At 25.0% G+C, this 23814-nt stretch overlaps 3 protein-coding genes and 1 non-coding gene across 5 annotated transcripts; 2 read left to right on the top strand and 2 right to left on the bottom strand.

The window, feature by feature from the left end:
• Positions 1 to 2322: 2322 nt before the first annotated feature.
• Positions 2323 to 8961, bottom strand: LOC122529258 (ubiquitin-conjugating enzyme E2-24 kDa). Of its 2 annotated transcripts, none has more exons than XM_043655204.1 (7): positions 8659 to 8961; positions 7783 to 7903; positions 7402 to 7536; positions 7271 to 7321; positions 6214 to 6346; positions 5171 to 5318; positions 2323 to 4933 (listed from the first exon to the last, which is right to left on the bottom strand). In XM_043655204.1, exons 3-7 carry the CDS (start codon positions 7530 to 7532, stop codon positions 4836 to 4838), a joined length of 561 nt encoding a protein of 186 aa, XP_043511139.1. In that variant the 5' UTR covers positions 7533 to 7536; positions 7783 to 7903; positions 8659 to 8961; the 3' UTR covers positions 2323 to 4835. The 2 variants fall into 2 exon arrangements, with proteins under 2 accessions (XP_043511139.1, XP_043511146.1); XM_043655211.1 differs by having other exon boundaries at positions 8740 to 8961.
• Positions 8962 to 10714: 1753 nt separating this feature from the next.
• On the top strand, positions 10715 to 16492 carry LOC122529254 (peptidoglycan-recognition protein SA-like). The gene is made up of 5 exons (XM_043655189.1): positions 10715 to 10915; positions 11904 to 12111; positions 14013 to 14131; positions 14470 to 14685; positions 16296 to 16492. The coding sequence occupies exons 1-4, from the start codon at positions 10864 to 10866 to the stop codon at positions 14652 to 14654; spliced, it is 564 nt and encodes a 187-aa protein (XP_043511124.1). The 5' UTR covers positions 10715 to 10863; the 3' UTR covers positions 14655 to 14685; positions 16296 to 16492.
• A 1334-nt stretch (positions 16493 to 17826) lies between these two features.
• On the top strand, positions 17827 to 21241 carry LOC122529518 (putative uncharacterized protein DDB_G0286915). Its single transcript, XM_043655727.1, has 3 exons — positions 17827 to 17944; positions 18317 to 18447; positions 20913 to 21241. Exons 1-3 carry the CDS (start codon positions 17873 to 17875, stop codon positions 21064 to 21066), a joined length of 357 nt encoding a protein of 118 aa, XP_043511662.1. The 5' UTR covers positions 17827 to 17872; the 3' UTR covers positions 21067 to 21241.
• Positions 21242 to 22995: 1754 nt separating this feature from the next.
• Positions 22996 to 23091, bottom strand: LOC122530126. The gene has a single exon (XR_006306917.1). It is a non-coding gene; the product is annotated as a U5 spliceosomal RNA (small nuclear RNA).
• Positions 23092 to 23814: the final 723 nt, after the last annotated feature.

Raw genomic sequence — 23814 nt, 5'->3', positions numbered from 1 at the left:
AAATATATTGATATAATACAACATAAAAATATAATTACAAAATACATCTTCAAAAAATAATATGCTTTATACAAAAAGAATAAATAAAAACTGAATGGATCATATTATATGAAGATTAAAAGTAATCATGATAATTATAATTATCTATGAATTTTAATTTTGGAACAATGAAAATGCGTTTACCCAGCTCTATCTAAATCTAAAACATTGAATAAAAATCATATAAAATACAATTTTGAGTCAAAGAAAAGAACATTATCGTGAAATGAATTTAAATGTTTTTGAACAGTTTTACAAAAAAATAACTTTAATAATTGTACTCTTTTATACAGTGTAATCATTTGCATAATTTCAGTATTAATCAAAGAACAATAATTCGTACTTTTTACGAAATTATAAATTTTTAAAAGTGATATACAATTGAATGAAATATAGAAATTTACGAAATTTAACTGAATTAATTTCATCTTCGAAACAAAAAAAAAAAAAAAAAAAAAAAAAAAGCATTATATTATAATTTCGTAACTAATTGTATATCGGGACCAAAGTTTTAATTTCTACAGTGAGAGAATTAATGAAATTGAACGCATTATCTGGTACGAATATTAAAGTTTGCGACGACAAGTGTTTTCTATTGTTTGAATAGAACAGCTTCCAAAAACATTGAAAAATTTGTGAAGTAAAAGAAAAAAACAAATTTATGGCATTGCGTCGATTTAACGAATTCTATTATAATTGTTGCAATTGTTATGATTGTTTTTTCTGTTTGAAATCTCGCATATTTTAACAACGAAAGAAAGTAAAAAAATCCAAAACATCGAAAATAATTAATTGCTTGACTATGAAAATAATTTTATTAACTACTAACCTTGAAATCATTTCGTAACAAATTGTATATTTTGATCATTCTCCCTGAACAATATATTATAAGTTTTACTATTTTATATAATTTAAGTAGTTCAGCGTAATAAGACATTTTTTTTCAATTGTTAGAAAAAATGAATCATTCACTTATAATTTTATATAATTTTTTAATATTGTATAAAAATCAAATCTTTTAACATGTGTACGTTATGTTTGTGTAAATTATAATTAGTTACCAAGTCAATCATGAATTATGACTAGAAAAAGTACATAAAAAAAAAAAAAAATAAGCGAGGTTTCAATAAGTTTTAAATAATGAAAAATCACAAGCGGAGAAAAGTATTTCTCAATAGATAATACTGAAGCATTAAAGTGTGCCTAATTTTTTGCAACTTGTCTAAATCATTGATTAATATATTAGAATTAATCGAAGTAATTAATTTAAACAATTATATTTAACCAATTATTTTAATTGAAACTAAGCACCCAAAAGGTTTGCTCCTTTTAAGATAAATAACTCGGTATGTGGCAAATCTTTATCATTGTTTAGTTTTGTCTTAATTAATAGAATTTTATTTAGCAACAACTTTTATTTTTAATTGTTTCTTCAAATTGTGTTTGTATTTTTTACAATTATAGTTTAAAATATTTCTACTAATTTGTATTTTTTATTTTAAATGGATTTGATTTTTACAGTTTCTACTTCCTCCTGAAATTTATATAAGATTTTAATCTATAATATTAAATTGTATAAATGTGTAGATGTTGAAGTATTTGTGTTAAATTACTTTCGATGTATGTACATGCATTTAATTTTAGGCTACATTAGATTTTACACGATAACGATATACTAGATGTTATAATATTAAGACCTTTATATTCGATAAGAAAACGTTCTCATTTAATGGTAATATTTGATCTACATCGATTTATACAATTTCTTAAAAAAAAAATTTGTAATTCGCGCTATATATGTATGTGACAGACAAAAATCGGCATTCGAATGTTACCTTAGATGATTGGCTGATAAAAAGAAAAGACTGATAATAATGTAATAAAAACAAAAAACAAAGTCAGTATTAAATGAGAAGTAAATAGTTGTTTTTTTTTTTGTGGCATTTAGTCGCTTACAATATTTTTCTACTTGTAATTTAATTCATTAATTAGTATATTATTAACGTTCTTTAAGGGCAGACCACTCTAGCACGTCTTGTTCATATAGCTTTTATCTATACAAATAAAATATATTAAGTAAGCATTGCGTTTGTATACTCAATTGACTATTATTTCCATTGATTTCCAAACATTAACTGTAATGTTAATTATTAACATGAAATTATATTTATACGTTTCAGTTACTTGTGTGTTTTAAGTTTTATTTGTTTTGATAAAACAAGTATTGTCTTGAAAAGAAATTAAAATAAAAATGATTACTTGAAGATAAAGACCAATAAAAAATTCTATACGACCAGATTTTCTTCTTTTATTTTGTTCTATATTCACTTATATAAGATTAACTGACTAACATTTATTAATCATATAGGATGCTCTCTTGTAGCGTCTTACAACTATTTGTTGAAAAGAAAATAAAAGAAATTCACAGGAGAAAATAAAATAGGAATCCGTTTAAACGATTCTTTTTATCACATTATTTTGTATGGATTACAAAAAGTTAGAATACTTGGAAATTATTGAAACCTCTTCCCTTTGTGATTTTTTAAATGACTCAAAGAATCGTTTAAACAATTTCCTTTACATAATTTGTATGATAAAACACGCTTCGTTAAAAATGTTTTTACTTTTTTTCACATTTAATTACAAAAGAGCAAATTTCTACGTACGACCTATATACAATTTCAGGGGTCCAGAAGATCTATATCATTTTATCAAGAATTTCACAGAATATATTTACAAGAATCTCAACGACAGTAATTTCAATCAAATAAAAAACAAAATTTCTCTACATAAACTGTACAAGCAACAAAATGAAATAATTAAGACAGTAAATTATTTAAACTTTTGAGACTGTTGTCAATTTGCAATATTAATAGATATACAACTTGTATGTCAATGTATCTTTTAACAAAATTAATATATTTTTGATTTTGTTAAATAATTGATTATTGTTATATGAATTATACGAATTGATCATATCAAATTCAAAATTCATTCATTTATCTTTAAATATTTTATAAAATAAAATTATTCAACAATTTCTTGAATTATTTGTTAATCAATCAATACAGATTTCATGGGATCCACGGACTATGAATTTTTATATCGTTAACATAGAGAAAATTGTGTTTATTTACACTTACAGCGATTTAAATTTTTATGGGCCCGATTAAAACCATCTTGAAAGGCGCGTTGATATATATTAAATTTACAACAGTATTATCAAAATTTAGTTTTTCATAGGCGTTATTGTTACCGAATAAATGGATTAAAATTTATATAAAAAATTTCTACCTAATATACGTTCCTTTTTCTTATCTTGATGGAATGAAATATGATCAAATAAAAATAAATTCGGCAATCAATTATGTGAACAATTCGAAATCTTAAAGGGACCCTTACGATAACTATCATCCTAATTACTTACAAGTCAGATTATTTGTATTGTTCATAATATTGCCTAACCTATTAATATTATTCGATACTCTCAATGGACATACCACTTTAAATACTATCTCATCGCAATTTTTAAAACGAGCAACTAAACAAAAGAAACGAAGGAAAAAGGAAAAAACATAGAAGCCCTCACTTTCACTTTTTCACCCTTGTGCCGCACCTTTCAAAAAATTCAAAAACCTAAGAGACTTTTATTGTAATTATGAAAATATATATTATATAAATTCACAACTTCAACCTGTTATTTTGTCTTGAGAAATAAGTCACTTCTAATTTTGGAAGACATTGTGCAATAATCTTTACTTTAAAAGAAAGATAGTGTGAAAGTACAGATTTGTACTTTACAATAAAAACTAAAATATTTTCTTGAATTAAATTTGCTACACTAATATGAATTGTTAATATCAGTCAAATGTATTGTTATGTAAAAATTTATTGCTCAAAAAAATTCGTGATACTATTATAAAACTTTGAGTCGAATTGATGCATGTACTTTTTATACAAATAATTTATTATTAAAAAAAATATTTTTCATAAAGATCAATACATGTAATGGCAAAATTATTTAAGATTAAACGTTAGGACTAAATGTATACTTTAATGGCATCATCAGTATTCACAAGAATACATTTTGGAAGATATAAACATTTCAAGAGCTGCGGGGTGAAAACGAGTTAGCAAGGTAGCACATGCACGCACATTCATTCATCTTAGGCACATTTACATACTCGATATAAAAGCACATCACAATGATCGTATCGACGATCTTAAAGAGTCTTTCATTTAAAGCAATCCTTCGATAGATATACATATACATACGATAAGTTTTCGAAGGTGCAGAGAACCTGAATTGTGATTATTCGAATGATCATTTATAATGACTATTTATATTTATCAAGAAATGTACTTCAAACATAAACAAAAAGAAATTATCAAGTATTCGTAATATTTCTTCGAGTAATCAAACATCTTTGTTAACTGTGTAGCTTTCATTAATGTAAGGTAATTTTCCTTAATGCTGACTAGTGAAATAATAAATCTGTAAAATAATCAAAATTTATCAATGAAAAAATATATATATGGTTAATGGAACAATATTCTAAACCATGACAAATAATTTTAATTAAAATATAATTTAAAGAAAAATACCACTACATTAAAAAATTTAAACCTGCGTTCGATTAATCGAAAAAATTTGTAATTATTCTCATTAATTTATCAAAAATAATTGATCAATGTCCGAATAATCAAAATTTTAATATAGTTAAACGGGCTCCCTTAAGTTCGCTTTGAAAGAACAAGGAGATCAGTTTTTTTTTTTTTTTTCTTCAAAATGTCATTCATGTAGCATAACGTTTAGTCCAAAGCCGTGCTATGCGATCATGCTCTTCTCTATTTTGTAGATACTGTGTTGCTATACTTCCTACTAAGGGATCCGCTGAAACATAAACAATATCATAATACAGACAACATAATAATGAATATATCAATTTGCTTATTTTATACAATATATTTACTTATTTAAAATCATTAAATCAGCAATATTGTGAAAGTAAAATAAAAAACAATTATTCTTGATACAAATACATAAATTAATTTTGTTAGTTTTATTTAAAAAAATATACATTATCATTCCAAGCAATTTAACTACAATATTGATGATACTGTTTCTCACCTGGATTACAGTCTGTTAAAAGAGAACAGATGGACAATAGAACCTTTGAAATGGTTAACGCAGGAGACCAATTGTCCTTTAAAATATCTAAACAAATCACACCCTGACTATTGATGTTACAATGATAGATACGTGTTCGGAATGTAACCTAAAAACATTATATTAACATTAATTACATATTAATGATTTTATGTCTCTTTATTTATTGCAATATTTTTTACAAATGATCCACAATTTACAGGAATTATCCACAATTTAACAGATGTTTTATAAAAATCTATTTCTCAAAGAAAATATGCTGTATTCTTATGTTTTAAATTTCTATATATTGCTTTAAAATTTTTTTAAATATTCAAACGAGTTATTTTTACTTTAAACTACTTCTGCTCAATTTTGATATACTTTGTGTCTAACAAAATTACATATTAATAAAGAATTATTAAAATTTGATCTCTTAATATTGATTCATTGATCCCAGGATATGAAAATATCATATAAAAATGTTACTTAATGATTTAGAAAATGTTATAGTAAAAATAAAGAAATCATTAATATATTTATTATTAAAATAAATTAATATAAATTGATATAAAATATAAATTAAAAATAAATAAAACAGCTTATATATTTTAAAACTGAATAAATATTATCAATATTAATTATTAAAGTAAATCTTTTAATTAATGCATTCAACAAAAACTCTATAGTTACATTTCCATAGTTATTAACTGTAAACACTTCTTTCCTATTTTTAATAATAATATATTTTATAAATCTTACTGCAAACTTATGAAAAAAATGTTGACATCGTGATGTTTTATAAAACTGTACAAAATTAATAAATTATTTTATTGATAAAACATGTTAAGTAGAAATGATATTAACATTTCCAAAAGATAACAGAATCAGCTTATTGTTTCCAAAACATAAAGCACTTTCACTGTATGCGCATTATGATATGCGCATAATGATTCCTTCATTTTTAAACAATTTTTTTCATAAATTTATTAAATAATTAATAACTAACTATATTATAAACATACCTTTGGAGGTTTAAATGGATACTCTGGAGAAAAGTGTATGTCTAAGAAAAATACTCCTCCCTCATAAACTGAACCTGGAGGTCCAAGTATTGTTGATACCCATTCATATAAATTGTCTCCCTTAGGTCCTGCACTATAATAAGATAAAGTTACACAGATTATTTAATAATATGAGAAATAAGAGCAAAAATTAATCTATTCTAACAATGAGAAAATTGTACAACATATAAGAGATTTTTAACCCTTTCACTGTAGAATAAAATTATGAAAAATGCTCCATGAACTATTGTTTTGTACAAAAATGAACCATTTGTTTGTACAATGCAGACTAAATAGTGAATCCCTACGATTTATAGACTAAAAAATGAGACTATTTTTTACTTGACTAAACAGTGAAAGGATTAATAATGAAGAAATATAATAAAATAAAATTAGTTATAAATGTTTACTTTAACATCAGTGCTATTATTTATTGATGTATAAAACAGGCTTTATAGTGAATGGTGTTAATGTTCGCAAAAATATTTGAACATTTATTTTATAAATATATTATATATGTATGTTACATAAAACATTTTGAAAGCTCATTAACACTAATGAAACTGGATTGTTAGCGTAATATATAAGTTAGATAAGATGATTAGTACACATATATAGAGATTACAAAAGTATTTAAACAGTTAACTATTTATTATATTAATAAGCCTTGATATTTTTGACAAACATGCTTAAGATTTATTAGATTATTTATGCTATGTACTAATGTGTATTTATTATATGCAGGGTGTCCTATAGCATCAGAAATACCATTTGACAATAGATTCCGCACATGAGGAGAAGAAAAGTTCATACAAATATATGTTTTATTCGGCCTTTATTTCATTAGGGAATTTATTCCCCAATCCTGTATTTATTTGCAGTATCTGTGATGTTTCGCAATGCTAATAACGTTTCAAAATGTTTTATATACAATATGTATGTATTTAAATGCTTTCATAAATTATTATAGTAAATAACATAAATGGTTAAAAGAAACAATTTAAAAAAGATATCAAACCTGCAATTTGGTGGTGGATCTAATGTGATTTCTGCCAATTCTTTTTGTATCCTGCGACAAGAAGATTAGTTTAAGCTCTTGTTAAGTCTCCATGGCAGAGTCTTTTTAATTTTGGATGATGGATGTGCTACCTTTTGGCGGAAGTTCCTAAAGCTTTCGACATCTTTGGATTAGGCTTCGCTTCCTTGCTCTCTGGCTTATTGTCTGCCAGTGATGAACCACGCCCCCGGCCAGTTCCACTGGAACCTGCACCTGATGACATGGCTCTAAAATGAAACTTAAATTATAAAATATGTTCGTCTCGAAGGTGCAAGTAATAAGACAGCATTTAACCCGGGATTACCCACCTGGGGATCTAGCGCAGATACATCCCAGCGACTAGACCCTCACGTCGGTAATCCCGGGTTAAACAATAAACTTTAATGGCACACATCATTGTTACTTTAGTAAGGAACAGTAAATACGATGAATAAATATGATAAATTAAGTCCATAAATTATCGAAACACAAACCTCTTGCCCTTAACTGTGGACGTCGAGAACCTCTTTGAACAAGATACACAAAGGAGAAACACTCTTGATATTAATGATCAATCTTCACCAAAAATTATTAGACGATTAGTTCTCTTCTCACCTAAAAAAATTGAATAAAATACGGAACGTAATTTCAGTAAAATTCATCTCTTTAATATAACAATGTGCGATAAAATGCACAAATTAGATTAATCGAAAATATCAGAGTAAATAGATACAAAATATAAATTTACGATTACATGCAAAATGACAAATGTTACTTGATTTAAAATAAAAAAAAAATATATTACGAGGTTATATACATGTACTGTTATGTTCCCATTGATAGAATAAACATTGCTTTACGCAATCAACATTTTGCTATTTAAAAACAAAAATATAATAAATCTACAATATACATATAAATCAGATGTTCGTATACACTTGTACTTTGCCAGATATAAACAAACATTGCACAGAATGATTGAATAACCTCGGTAAAAAGAACTTCGTGAATTTCATGTTCGAATGAAAAAAAAAAAAATTATACGCACGAACGGGATTGATCAAAGCCCGTAATTTCATCGATGCCAACAGTGAACGAGGGTCGCGTGTCCGAAACGAAAGTGAAAGACAATTGTCAAGAAACGAGATCCTTACAAACACACGATTTTTCGTAGAATACTAGTATGTATTTGTTAAGTTGCATTCGCGGCTAATTTAATCGGCAAGATTCGCGAAACCGGGTGATACCCGCCCATCGAGTCCAGGGATTTGATAATCAGACAGACGAACGAGGTGGTGCAACGATTCTCGGTGATTTCCATTTAAAAAAGAGGATCGCAGAGCCCGTTCACGGCACGAAGGGAGTGTTACCTCGTTGGTGGAAAAAGCTAGCCTCTCTCGGCCGCGTTTCGGAATGATGTGCTTTACGGGGGCCTGAAGACCGGGGCCTACACGATAAATCCGAAGCGAGCCGACCAAATTCCTCAGTTGGACAAGTAACGCTGGAAGCGAGCGTGCTCCTCAGGTGCTGCTGTGCAGGCTGGCGGGCTTCTTCATCGTCGCTCTCATGTCCCGAAGTCACGACCGCGGCGTCCCTTTTCCCTCGGCGAGCGCCGAAACGTGCGCATCTCTGCGTCGCCGGATGTTGACTCTATCGCCGCCGCGGCGGACGTCGGTAGCCGACGCTCCTAGATGGAGCTACGCACTGCAGCGCACGATTATTTAGAAACACGACAGTACCAATAACCGTTACCAATAAATTCCCTAGCATCCCTTTTTTCTTTTTTTTTTTCTTAGGTTAGGTTACATCAGTTCGCACGAAAATCGAAACGTCCATTCAACAAAATATTTGTATTTAAATTTCATTATTCACGCGATTGACGGAATTAAAAAATGTCCTTGGATGTCCTTTCTGGAAATCTGGTTATTTAAGAATACCTACGTACATGGCTTCTGTATTTGCGTGTACGTGTGTGTACATCTATTAAACGTACGCCTATGTGTTTGAAGACTAAATAAACATTTTTCTATAACGTTGCAATTTAATGGAGTTTGATACGAAATTTTATTAATTATTTTATATACTTACTATATGGCCGTGAAATTTTCATACGTGTCAGGTGTAAAATTTTGTACAAAAATGCAGACGCTGAACAATTTGTACATATAGGGTACATACAGGGTGTCTTTTTTTTATCTTGATATCTTTATTATTTTTGGCAATATGAATGATTTTGGATACATGAGATGAAGTGTTTTTTTTAGTCAAAAACGGTAAATACTTAAGATCATATTTTTCCAGAATTTATTGATATTTTTTTCGCACAAAAATTATTCTTCATACATTAGTTTTTATGTATCACGTGGTTTTTTATTCTATACAAAAAAAAAAATCTTACTCACCCTCTACGTGGTGTAAAGAATAAATTAGAATAAAATGAACGATGGTGAACATTTTGAAAGTAGGGGTTTCAAGTTTTAAAGCAAGCCCAGATTTATTGTATGTATGATGTGTCCTCACAAAATCATGGCAATTTAAATATTAATGAGAATCACTGTATGTAGTGTAAACATCAATGATCTTAAGAGGAATAAAAAAATCGTGATCATTTATCGTTCTCAATTGAGTATCGTTCTCTTTGACGTAGTCTTAACATATTCTTCTGTATTGATAAAAGTAACCAGGATGAAGAGAAAAAAAGCAACGCAGCAACATTAATTGTACACATGTGTTGATCTTATCTAAGATTTGTAAACAATATTAATGTGTTCATTACTGCCCTGGAAACAGCGAACTAGGAACTGTTTGTAAACTATTGAAATAGTTTATTAATAATTTATAATAAATAAGTAAATCTTAAATTATAATCTTAATTTATAATAAATAAATAAATCTTACCTACTTAAATATAGTAGTAAAGTATTATAATCTAAAGTATATAAGTAAATCTAAAGTATTATAGTAAATAAGTAAATAAGTAAATTTATTGAAAATATTTTATTAGAATAAAAAATGTAGGGTGTCCTGGAATTTAAACAACTGAACTGCAAGGGATCAATCTACAGGCAAAAAGAAAAATGAAATGTTACATGAGGTACAATACCAAACAAATTTTTGAGAGACAAATGTGTAACATTTTCCAGAAATTGTATATTATTATATAATATTATATATTTATACATTATTATAATTAATTTCATATAATATTACATGTAATACTATATCTTTCTTCTTTTTACATGTTGATCCTTGCAGTTTGGCCGTTTAAAATTAGGGCACATTATATTACATCTTTATATTAAAATTAAATAATACATCTTCCATTAAATAATGTATATTTTGCACTTTCCTTGATAGAAAAAGATAGAGAAGAAGTGTAAAAATGAGTTAACGCTGATTTAGATTAGTCGTGAACTTTAGTCGTATGAGATAGCCGCCGAACATAAGCATTTTTAGTTGAATTGAAATTTTTTCTTTTCGTCAGTCAGTTGCTTCGTCTTCTATGGATTAATACTTAAATAAGTGTGTGCTAACTTTTTGTAAGTGAACGTACCAGTTTCATTTTAATTTGCAAAATGCAAACATTAATGTTCGTAATCACTCTTCTCTTTTATATTTGTGCCTGTGGTAAGTTATTATATAAATGTTATCAAACGGATAATAAAATTTTACTAAAATCGTAGAGTGAAATTAAAATAGCAATAATACATTCTATATAATTTATATATTTATATTTATGTTTATATTTTCTGTAAAATAATATATTGAACAATTGTAATGGAATTAGTTGTACATAACTACTGTTAAATACTGTTTTTATGACAAATAATATTTTTTTAAATTTCCTCTTTTGAAAAAGCTAGCAGTTTTGTAATTACTATTATATATATCGCTATGACAAATATTTATCCGCGTGATCTTTAAACAATCTTAAGTATCATAAAACCATATATAGTTCAAACGTAATATTTTTCCATGCGTTTCTCGATTTTTCTGTATAATAATTATTTATGCTAAGAGCTAAAGCGATAGAATTATTCAAAACAAAATAACCGTGATTTTTAGTAAATCTTTTTTCTTTGAATCAAGCATATCTTTTTTTTCAAAAACTTCTATAATGCTATTTAATAAACAACATATATATAAATATATATAAATAATATATACAAATATATACATATTTATTTATTTATTTATTAAGCAAAGTGATAATCATCAAAATTTGTTATGTGATATGAAAAGGATGATTGGAGATGAAAAGTCATCGTGTGATATGGAAATCATTATAGCGAAGCATTATATTCATACGCATTAACATTGAAATTCTTGAAAACTACGACGAATTGCTTGTTAATAAAATATTCGTTGAAAATAACGATATTAAACGGTTTTTTTTTTACGACGGACGTCAGTCAGACTGATTGACGTCATTTTTAAAGAACGAAGTATTGATTGAGAATAAATCTTAATTAATTTGTTTCGGATGTAGATTCATAAAGTTAAAAATATAGGTATTGGTTGAAGAGAGAATAAAAAATTGAATTGACATTACAAATCATCGTCGAAAGCAAACTAATTTATCACTTTTTTTTTTTTTGGTCTCTTTAAACAAAAGATGAAAGTTGCCCTGAGATTATCAAACGAAGCGATTGGACCGATATAGAGCCAAGAAGCGTAAATTACTTGATCATCCCCATTCCGTATGTCATAATTCATCATACGGTTACTCCAGAATGTGACAATAGAGGAACATGTGTTGCTGTTGTCGAAAGCATTAGACATTTTCACATGGATGTTAACAAGTGGCACGATATAGGATATTCTTAAGTATTATTTTATATATATATTATCTTAAACGGATATTTGTTTTACAACAATTATAGGATTGTATGAAATCTTTAATTTATATTTATTATTTAAATTAAATTAATTTATTTTAAATATTTATATTTACTTTAAATTATACTTTAAAGTAGATTTGTTTTTATTTTAAATTATACTTTAAAGTACATTTGTATTTATTTTAAGTTATACTTTAAAGTACATTTGTATTTATTTTAAATTATACTTTAAAGTAGATTTGTATTTATTTTAAATTATACTTTAAAGTAGATTTGTATTTATTTTAAATTATACTTTAAAGTAGATTTGTATTTATTTTAAATTATACTTTAAAGTAGATTTGTATTTATTTTAAATTATACTTTAAAGTAGATTTGTATTTATTTTAAATTATACTTTAAAGTACATTTGTATTTATTTTAAATTATACTTTATTTATAATTTACTTTAAAATATACTTATATTTTAAGATAAATTTGTATTTATTTTAAGTTATATTTTAAAGTACATTTGTATTTATTTTAAATTATACTTTAAAGTATATTTGTATTTATATTTATTTAAATTATTTTAAATATACTTCATATATATATATATATGAAATAAATTATATTTATTTAAATTATTTTAAATATACTTCATATATATATATATATGAAATAAATTATATTTATTTAAATTATTTTAAATATACTTCATATATATATATATATGAAATAAATTATATTTATTTAAATTATTTTAAATATACTTCATATATATATGAATTTCGTTTATTTACCAAATTGCAGTCAATGCCTAAGTAAATGAACTTTTACTAATTGAATCTACTTGAACTTGAATTTATTATTGTTGTTATTATTATTATTATTGTTATTATTTTTATTACTGTAGAAATGAGAAATCAATAATAGAGGAAGATTGAACTTCTATTATATGAATTTTGACGGGAAATGATCGATTTTCATGTTTTACAATCGCTTCAGAAGATACGGTTAAAATTAATATTGATCTCTGTTTAGACAGGAACAATTGTATAAATTTATTTATTTTAATTATTGTCGTTATTTAAATTATAATGATTGTAGAATTCTTCGATGCGTATTAAAGATCGATTGTTCTAGTATTAATTATATGAACCATCTGTTTAAGTTCATATAATTAATATATTTCATATATTCATATAATTTGTATCAATTATCTGTGCATATTTATATAAACGGAGTTTTGCTGCAGCATATTTATTAAAATATTTATATTATATAAAAGTAACAATTATTTATTTAAAATTAACTTTTAATGTGTTTTGTATTTTTTCTTTTTCTGTTAATTTCTAAATTCATTCTAAACATTTTGACCTAGATTTTCTACATTCTACATTCAAATTTAGGTTCTTCATTAACTATTTTTATATTATTTGTACATGCAAGAAACAATGTTTTATTTTTATTTGTTTTCGCAAAACAATGTTTTATTTTTATTTTATTTTATTTTATGTTTTTAAAAATAATTTATCCACATTTTACTTTTATTCATTCAATTTTACTCTTATCGCAAATTTTTTTCTAAATTTTACAATAACACTGATACTAATAATAATAATAATAGCTTAAAATTTATTTTCATTTATTTAATTTCTATTCTTAGTCTTTAATATTTTAATAAAAATGTAATAAAAATTAAAATTTATTAAAACAATGAATAAGAATGAATAAGTATAGAAAATTAAATAAACAGAAATAAATTATTAAGTTTTAAATAAATTATTAAAATTTAAAAACGAAAACTGTTGTAAAATCAACAAAAATCAATTTTAGAACAAAATTAAAAATTTACAAGTGATAACAATTTTTTTTATTAGAATAACGAAATAATTATACAGATTCCTAATCGGTGGTGATGGGAATATATACGAGGGATGCGGCTGGAATCGCGAGGGTGCTCACACGTATGGATACAATAAAAAATCTATCTCCATTGCTTTCATTGGGAATTTTGAAGGTATCTCACGAAACATTAGCACTTTATATTTTATTTTTATTTCGCGTAATTCGCAGGGATTGTTTATTATTACAATTAAATTTAATATAATAAATAAATTTATTTTCATTTATTTATAAAATAAATAATTTTTATTTTAATTTAATTTAATAAATAAATTTATTTTAATTTATTAAATTTTCAATGTTATATGATAAATTTAATATTACATAATATTATTTAATAAATTTTTTTAATTTATTAAATAAATTTAATTCAAATTTTTTTATTAAATAAATAATTATTATTTTAATTTAATTTAATAAATTTTATTTTAAATTTAATAATTTTCCCTACAGAAAAGGCTGCAAGTGATGAAATGGTGAATGCCGCGTACAAATTAATTCTATGTGGCAAGTCACAAGGAATACTTCGGGAAAACGTTCGTGTAATTGGTGCCAAACAAGTTAGAAATGTTATAAGTCCTGGAGTCCAACTTCAGAATCAAATCAAAAATTGGCCTGAATGGGTTGCTACTCCGTGATCATGTAATTTTATTACATAAAAATTTAAATGTAATAATAATTATTATTATTTAATTATTATTTAATTACTAATTATTATTAATTTTATTACATAAAAATTTAAATGTAATAGTAATATAAATATATATTATTAAATTATTACAATTATTACATTTAAATATTACTAGATAGAAAAGATAAAGATATTTTTGCACGTAAATGCGTTTATTAAAATTTTATACCAAACTTTTTCGTTTATTTTTTCTACTTTTTTTTTATTACTATTTGTACGGCCCGTATGTATACTCTTTATGATTTGTTTTTCAAATGTAATGTTATGAACGTAGACAGAACATTTTTTTCTTTTCTTTGTTATCTATTAAACAATATTATCATACTCTTGTGGTTATGAAGTACATAGAAATTTCCAAACTTTTTAGGAATTTATAAACTTGATTTTTTCTCAAAAACAGAGAAGTTTCGAAATGAAAAAATTTTGTTTTTTATATATTATACATAAAATCGCCTTACTTTTTATATACATAATAATTATTTTTCACTAATTTTTATTACTAATTTTTCTAATTTTACTAATTTTTATTACTCTTTTTTCTCATTTTTCTAATTTTTCTAATTTTTATTACTCTTTTTCTCATTTTACTAATTTTTCTAATTTTACTAATTTTCATTACTAATTTTTCTACTTTTACTAATTTTTATTAGTAATTTTTCTACTTTTACTAATTTTTATTAGTAATTTTTCTAATTTTACTAATTTTCATTACTAATTTTACTAATTTTCATTACTAATTTTTACTAATTTTTATTGCTAATTTTTCTAATTTTACCAATTTTATTACTAATTTTTCTAATTTTACCAATTTTATTACTAATTTTTCTAATTTTATTAGTTTTTCAACGTATAACATTCATTCATGATTTTGTATTAGAACGTTTATGACGGAATTGCATGTGAGAATCTTAAAAAAATATAATTAGTCTGCGGGTATTTACGCAAATGTATATATCCCATACTGCGTATGTTTTGCATACTTCACATAAAAGACAGATGAATATATTAGCTATTTGACTGAATATATTACCTATTTCCTCTATATTTTCCTTTTTCCCTCGGTCCTCTTTGCAATAGTTTATGAATCACGAATTATGATTCACAATACTTCCATGCAATTGTCGTATGATTCGCTTGTTCAGCATAATTTGAATTCAATATCAATAAATCAATCATCTGAAGCAGATGATTATAGCTTATAGAGCAACGCACAAGATATTAATTTTGGATTGTTAGAAGTGTTTCTCAATTTTCGTACAGTGTCTAGAATTACCAAAATAGTGAAAATGATCAATTTATAATTTTCCTTAGAAATTTTACAAATGTGAAACAGTGTATTTTTAAAAGATCTGAATCATTCTTCGTAAAATAAAAGCTTCTTTACTCAACAGTATTACAAAAATTTTCCATTTTTTTTTTTTTCAATGTTTCTGATGAAAATTTTATGGTTTAATCGTCGATAGTTCTAATGTTAACAAATGGTTAAGTCAAATACCTGATGGAATGGATAGAATTTCCAGGCATATAGACGATATTAACAGTTAAAGCTTAATTGAAATAATTTGTTAACAAAGCTGGTATATTGCAGAAAATGACAAAACAAAGAACAACGATGTGTTCACTTCTTCCCAAAAGGAACAAAAGTTGTGCTTGAAGAGAACCAGAGAAGTGCTGGAATGTAACCAGCCTACCTTGAAAACTGGCGCGTATTCATCTGATATATTCCTGTCTTTGTTTAAGACTAATTTGGGAAAACATTCAATTAAATAATATTTGATAACTTCAGTTTTTTTCTTTTTTGGTTTTCTACCTCTTTATATGCATCTCTATATATCTGTGTACAAACATACACATACATGTGCATGCTTATTTATTTATTTGGACATGCAGCCAATGTATAACATAGTGTAATTAACTTAATTAATTTAATTTACTAATTTAATTTAATTTAATTTAATTATTAACTAAATAAGTTAAATACATGAATTAACATTTTTGTTGAAAAAAAAACATTGAATTAATCGAAATTATTATTTATTAATATATATCTCTTTTTAAATAATTTTATTTTATGTATAAAAATTAATGAAAAAAATAATTAATAATGTACTGATGAAAATTTATTATAATATAATAACATAATAGCAGAATTAATTTAATTTAATTATTAATCATACTGAAAATAGAAGAACTAAATATTTTTACTTTAACTTAATATTTTTGTTGAAAAAAAGAAATTAAATATTTAGAAATTAAACGTTATATCATATTTATTAATATCTAGTCTGTTTAGCAAATGAATTTAATTTATGTATAAAAATTAATAAAATAAATAAAATAAAATAAAAATTTATTTAAACATATATAATATAATAAAATATATTAATATATACATAATAATATTTAATTAATAATTATTGTATAGTATTATTTATTATTTATACTATTATTTACATTTAATTTAATCTAATTATTAATAATCCCAAAAATAAATGTGTCAAACATGTAAAACATATTATATATTATATATAAATTGTAATATATAACAGATAATATTTTTGTCGAAAAAAGGAATTAATTAGAAATTAATATGATTATTTTTATTATGGTTGTATTTACTAATACCCACCTTTTTTCATATAAATTTAATTTACTTACTTATATAAAAATTAACGGAATAAATACCAAGATATACTAACAAAAATTTATTTAATAGTAAAACTAAATAGTAAAAAAAAAAATAGTAAAATAGTAAAACATTTAAATAGTATTATTAAAGAGATATATTGGTTTTGTTAAAATATTAGATAAAATAACTTATTACATCTTTATGTAATAAGTTATTTTATCTAATATTTATAATAAAATATTAGATAAAATAACTTATTACATAAAGATGATTATAAAGCTGAAGATTATCACTTAATAAAGGGAACCAGAATAACATAATACAGTATTCTGCAGATTCTTCAAAAGACAAATCTTTTTAATGCCTATAATTTTTTGTTATAAAAACGATTTTATTATACATAATGAGAAAATTAAAATACTACGTAAACAATCCTGCTATAAATCATTGAAGATTGTATTTTTTCTTTTTTTCAACATTTACCGGTTGTCATTTATCCTTATGCAACCTCAAGTTTTCTTCACAACACTTTGTGCATGAAGAGATATATAAACATGATCCTGACCAACGTGATCTCAGTTCTCAGAATGCCGCGACCGGTGCACTTGGTGAGTAAAGAATTTATTCTGTTTGCTTCGGTTACTTACACAATTTTTCAATTTTTTTCTGCATTCAATATCTGTAATTCAATATTTCATCAATATTTCTCGATTTAATCCCTTACCACTGTGGGACAATTGAAAGATAGATAAGATCTATCGTTTCATTCGAGTTCCAATCATTTTTTCAAAAATTTTATATATTTTCTTGTCTGTTTGATATTTTTTTGTCTGTTTAAAACATGATAAATAGGAATGGGAACATAATAAATATAATTATATTTAATTTATATATAATATAATTTTATATATTATATATTATATAAATTAAATATAAATATAATTACGTTTAATTTATATATTATTATTTTTCATACGCAGATTTTACTACTCTTAATTGTGGTTCTGGTGTCCTGTTTGGAAGAGCCTTCAGAGCCTACTCTCGCAGAGTCTAAACCTTCCCTGAACAATGCCAACGACTTAGATTTAGATGCTGATGCAAGCGCCTATGGGTAAATTAAAATAATTTTTTCGCATTTTTGTCATACGCTAGTAACGAAATACTAATCATACCCATAGCACACGATAGGTAATGTAGTACGTTGACATAAATCATTTTAGTTCACCAGCGACAATGTCATATCTAGAATCTCACTTTTTTACTTTTGTTACTTTTACATTTATATTAAATACACAAGTTACAGGTAAAAGTTATAATCGTTATAATTTCTCAAAAAAAATATTCTGAACAAACATTACGTACTATAAATTTCTAAGTGAAATCTATATATTTACTAATGTGTTTATGTTCGTCGCCAGTTAAAAAGTATTTACTGTCACATTTCACGATAAACTTTTTAAACGAAATTATCAAGAAGACTATTTGCTAACTTCTAGACATTGCACTTCGAATTGTTTCTCCTTCTGTTACTTCGTCAGCGTATAACATTCAAAAGCTAATCGTTTTAGGTGAACACCAATTTTGTTCAAATCTTTTCTACAGATAACTATGTAAATTTATTTGTTTTGTTAAAAATTCGGTCTAAAGACAGTTTTTGGCTCGCTTTGAAAAGTATACTATTTCAAGTTATGTCAGCTTCTTCGCAACGATGTGATATGTAAAATTATCTCTAGAAAAAAAAAAACCCTTTGTTGCTGATTAAAACAGCTATATTTAAGCGAAAAATAGGTACCGCGAGCCAAGTTGATGTAATTTGATAAGGTTTGAGGAGAAAAGTATGAAAATTTAAAGTTTTAGAAAAATTCAGTATGAAAATTTAAAGTTTTAGAATACAAAATTTAAAAAGAAACGTAGCAAGAATCAACTTCCTGAACAAACTAACAACGATATGTATGATTGTATCCGGGACTCTGAAGATTAACCACTTGCGCTGGCAACTGATTGCGGACCATAACGAGTGACCAAACCGTCGTACAATAATTCGTCGCTTTCTTTTTGAATTCATCGGTGTACAACTGGATAGAAATTGCTAAGAATTAATTTAAGAAATTACTAAGATTAAATTTACAAACAATTACGATACATGATATAAGAAAATCTAGAGTATGCTATCTTTTTGTCTTCGAGGTGTACTTCTTTCACAAGTTTTTGATACGTAGAGATTCGCTCTTTTTATTTTATTTTATACCGATTTCGGATTTGTGTATACTAAAACAATCTTCAGACTAATTCAGTTCAATTTCAAAATGTAACATATATATATAATTACATATTATATATATATATATAAAATGTAATAATATATTATATTATAATACTATATATATATATATAGTATTCGAACGCTTTAGTAATAATAGAAAATATGGCTCTTATGTCATAAAATTTTACTGCATAATATACTTCATATCAGTTTGACTTAAATTGCTTTCAAATTTTTATAATAAAAAAAAATTTTTTAAATAAAAATTTTTATCATTCTATTAACAAATTTTCTTTAATGATTTTAAATATATCAGTAACAATTTGTTTAAAAATGAAAAGGTGACGTAAAAATATTGTAAATATTGAAAGCTAGCTTGATTTTTTTTGGAAAATGGACTTTCAAAATAAACAGCTCATATGTACTATCAATTTATTAAAGAGTTCGACATAAAGACGATGTAAAGAAAAATATAAAACTAGAAACACAGACTTCAAAAATTATCAATTTTTAGATTAGAAATTATTGTTATATGTAATCCATCAATTAATTTAAAGTTCAAAACGAATTTGTTACTTACAATTCAATAGATTTCACGCCAAATGAAATGGAATTCAGAAGTTACATAAAGTAAAAGATTTGAGCACTAAATTTTTTAGATTTATTAGAACCTTTTATCGAGTATGAGAATACTCATTTTAAAGGTCGAAACTTCTACTTTCGCAGTACTTTCAAAGAAGTTTTTAGATCAAGTAAAGATACTTTTTCTTTCAAAAATTTTGCAAACTCAAACGTCTTTACAAACAAGCTAACACAAATTTTCTCATAACTAAATCCACCGTAACCCTTTACGACGATCACTTAAAATTTTCTCCACAAAACAAAATTATTTTCTTTTTAACAACAGTCTAAAATATCAACAATTTTTCATTCTATGTATGGAAACTTTCTGTAGCCACTATACCATATTTAATGAAATTCAAAAATTAACATACAATATACTATATAATATAAAAGATCCAAGCATTAGAAATTAAATATATAAGAAGCATCTTCTGTACTTCGTAACGTTTTTTATAATAAACAATGGTTTGATAAAACCAGTCGTTTTATTTTGAAATGGCACTGTAGACTCTTGTTCAAGGTTATCAATTCAACAGAAATGATATTATTTAGACTCTCGTTCAAGGTTATTAATTCAATAGAAATGATATTATTTAAAAAATAACTTGACAGTCTCTTTGTTAATAAATTAATTATTTAAAAAGCTTTCAATTCGTAAATTTAATAACAATTTTGTCGATGTTTTTAAGATATGGAAGACCATGGCGTTATGGCGGAGGGAGAGGTTGGGGTGGTTGGGGTGGCTGGAAAGGTGGTGGCTGGAGAGGAGGTGGCTGGGGAGGAGGTGGCTGGGGAGGAGGTGGCTGGAAAGGAGGTGGCTGGGGAGGAGGTGGTTGGGGCTAGTGAGGCAAAGGCGGTTGGTGATGATACAAATGCAATGAATCTTTGATTGATTGATAAATGAAATACTATTAAACGTTAAAATTACTCCAGTTACCATTTGTTACTTCGTTTTTCGATGATTATAACTTGTATACTATAAAATCCTATTTTACGTAAATAAATTCTATATATCCAATACGTATATAATTATTCATAAGCTATGGACACATCTTAATGATATATTTCGAATGTCCTTATTGAACTTTTCCTTTAATTTTCTTAGTAAAATAACTTTCTCTTGCAATTAGTAAAAGAAAATTTCAAAATGTATGAACATTTTCTCTCTTTTTTTTTGTTATTCTTGTTATATGTATAATATGAGAATTATAATTTATTATAAAGGTTAGACATTTTGATTTCTTGCTTGAGTATTTGTACTATTTATGTCACTTTAATGTAACGACAATTGCTCATGGTACTCAAAAAGACAGGTAAATTAAATCATTGGAAGAGAACATGAAAATGTTTGAACGTACTATGTACTTGCTTTCTATTTTCTGGTTTGTACTTATTTTTTTCTATGTACTTAGTTTCATATTTTCTGGTTTATCACATCAAACGTAACACAGTACAGCCTTCCTTATATGAATCTCTATCTTTTTAAATATCTTAATATTCAAATATTATATAAAGATCAAAATGTCTATTAGTAACTAGAAGTAAATATTTGTTAGTAGCAGATATTCTATTCTAATATTACATATTAATATATATAATATTTCATATTTTATAATATTATAAATATTTTACATTTCATAATTAATATATATAATATTTCATATTTTATAATTTTACAAATATTTAATATTTTATAATTAATATATATATAATAATTCTAATAATATAATTAATTTAATTCTCTATATATGTTCCTTTTTGAATTTTATAATTATCATTTTTTACAAAATTTTTTATAATTTTTCTCTCAAACTTCATCAAACCACGCCAACTTGGCTCGATACTTCTTGCTTAGGTACTTTTGACATTAAAAAGGCTAAAATATTCGAAAAATAGGAATTCGACCAATTTTAAATGTGAGAAGACGAAAACAAAACAATTTTTGTTTAAAGTTCTTTTCGATACCTCTTATCGTTCTCGAGATAGAAAATTTCAAGGGATGATTTCATCCTTAGGATTGCATTATGGCACGAGTAAAAAATTAGGCACGAAAAAATTTGTATTACGAATAAATTAATCTAGTATTTATACGATATTTCTTCATTTTGAATTTTCCTCCATTTCCTTTGTAAGTTACTTCCAGCTCGTGTCATTGTCAAAAAATCATCTGAATCAGACCTAATAATACTCAAGAGATAGTGTGATTGAGAATTGCTGCTACTTATTTGCTAATGTTTAAAATAAATAAGAAAAAAAGATTAAACATAAACAATAAATAATTTTATAATAAAATTATTACGAATATTCAATAATTTCATTAATTAGATTGATTAATATCATAAAAAATTCAACAAATATAATTAGAATTTTATATTATTCAATTTCATCATTACCATCAATTATATTTATATTTTATTATTAATTTAATAATAATTTAATAATATTATCATATATAAATTCAAAATTTTTAATAAATTTTTCTTTATTAATGTTATTTTTAAAATTAAATATATAATCGTGAGAATTACGATGGATAAACATAATAATAAACTGACTGTAACTATTGGCAGCGTATTCTTTGATACAAAATTCCAATATTTCTTTTATTTTTAATGACACAGAAATACGAAATAAACAATTATCCCATTGCGGAATAATCTGGTTCCTCACTTTGCTCTCTGTACATTGTACACTTTTAAAAAAATTATTCGAAAAATTTAATCTTAATGTTATTTACAATAACTATATACATACAGTTACTCGCAAAGTTGAACGTAAATGAATATTACCGTCTCATAAACGCGTTAACTGCTCTTCTTCACGGAAATCTTTAGTAAAAGACGAAAGATTTATAGGAAAACAGAGTAATTAAATATTATTTAGTATTATTTTTCGCTAATAGTCTTCTCAGAAATTTAAGATAAACCTTTCCTCGTTTAAGTACAGGGTGGTCACTGGAAGACTAAATGACATAAAACAAAAATAACTTTTACAGACGCATGTTCCCTTAATTTTTGTATTACTAGACGTATTTAACGTTTTTTAAATTTTTTATTACTATGTGTAGTATATTTATGTTTGACGAAAAACATGTATCCTCCATCGATCATTGAAATTATTTATTTAAAGTTTTCCTTCGTTTTGAACTCGTAGGTATGATATCACTGGAATTATTTAGAAGTAATAAACTTATTATTTGTTTCGCCTATTTTATTTTACTTAAATATACTTAGAACTGAGAAAATATTGCAATTTTGGGACAAAAAATTCTCGACGTACGTAGCATGTCATTCCAACGCAAGAGGAGTTAGGTTACGTTTAGGTTATATGCTCTATACACAGATACGCTCATTTGGCGTCATATGAATGTAGTGGCGCCATGTTTCGATTGCACTTAAGATTTCACTGTATGCAGAAGTAATAAAATAAGCCTGATATTAATTATTGTCACTTAAAAATTTTAAAAATGTGCCGTCAAAAATGTGGAATATAAACTCGGAAGAAACATTTACAAAAGATGTAGAAGCTACATATATATATAATTGAAGAAAAATTGTCCTCTCTCTGGAGGACATGCCGAGAGTTCAGTCA

Source organism: Frieseomelitta varia, unplaced genomic scaffold (assembly GCF_011392965.1).
Source record: "Frieseomelitta varia isolate USP_RPSP 00005682 unplaced genomic scaffold, Fvar_1.2 scaffold_131, whole genome shotgun sequence".
NCBI lineage: Eukaryota > Metazoa > Arthropoda > Insecta > Hymenoptera > Apidae > Frieseomelitta > Frieseomelitta varia.
The sequence above is the reverse complement of the archived record's forward strand: the minus strand, read 5'-3'. Positions and strand labels throughout refer to the sequence as shown.

Coding starts and splice junctions, on each gene's coding strand:
- LOC122529518 (XM_043655727.1), top strand. CDS start 17,873: ATGAAGAGATATATAAACATGATCCTGACCAACGTGATCTCAGTTCTC. Junction 17,945..18,316: donor TGCCGCGACCGGTGCACTTG/GTGAGTAAAGAA, acceptor TTTCATACGCAG/ATTTTACTACTCTTAATTGT. Junction 18,448..20,912: donor GCTGATGCAAGCGCCTATGG/GTAAATTAAAAT, acceptor GATGTTTTTAAG/ATATGGAAGACCATGGCGTT.
- LOC122529258 (XM_043655204.1), bottom strand. CDS start 7,532: ATGTCATCAGGTGCAGGTTCCAGTGGAACTGGCCGGGGGCGTGGTTCA. Junction 7,322..7,401: donor TTAGGAACTTCCGCCAAAAG/GTAGCACATCCA, acceptor TTCTTGTCGCAG/GATACAAAAAGAATTGGCAG. Junction 6,347..7,270: donor GATCCACCACCAAATTGCAG/GTTTGATATCTT, acceptor ATCTTATTATAG/TGCAGGACCTAAGGGAGACA.
- LOC122529254 (XM_043655189.1), top strand. CDS start 10,864: ATGCAAACATTAATGTTCGTAATCACTCTTCTCTTTTATATTTGTGCC. Junction 12,112..14,012: donor TGGCACGATATAGGATATTC/TTAAGTATTATT, acceptor ATAATTATACAG/ATTCCTAATCGGTGGTGATG. Junction 14,132..14,469: donor TTTCATTGGGAATTTTGAAG/GTATCTCACGAA, acceptor TTTTCCCTACAG/AAAAGGCTGCAAGTGATGAA.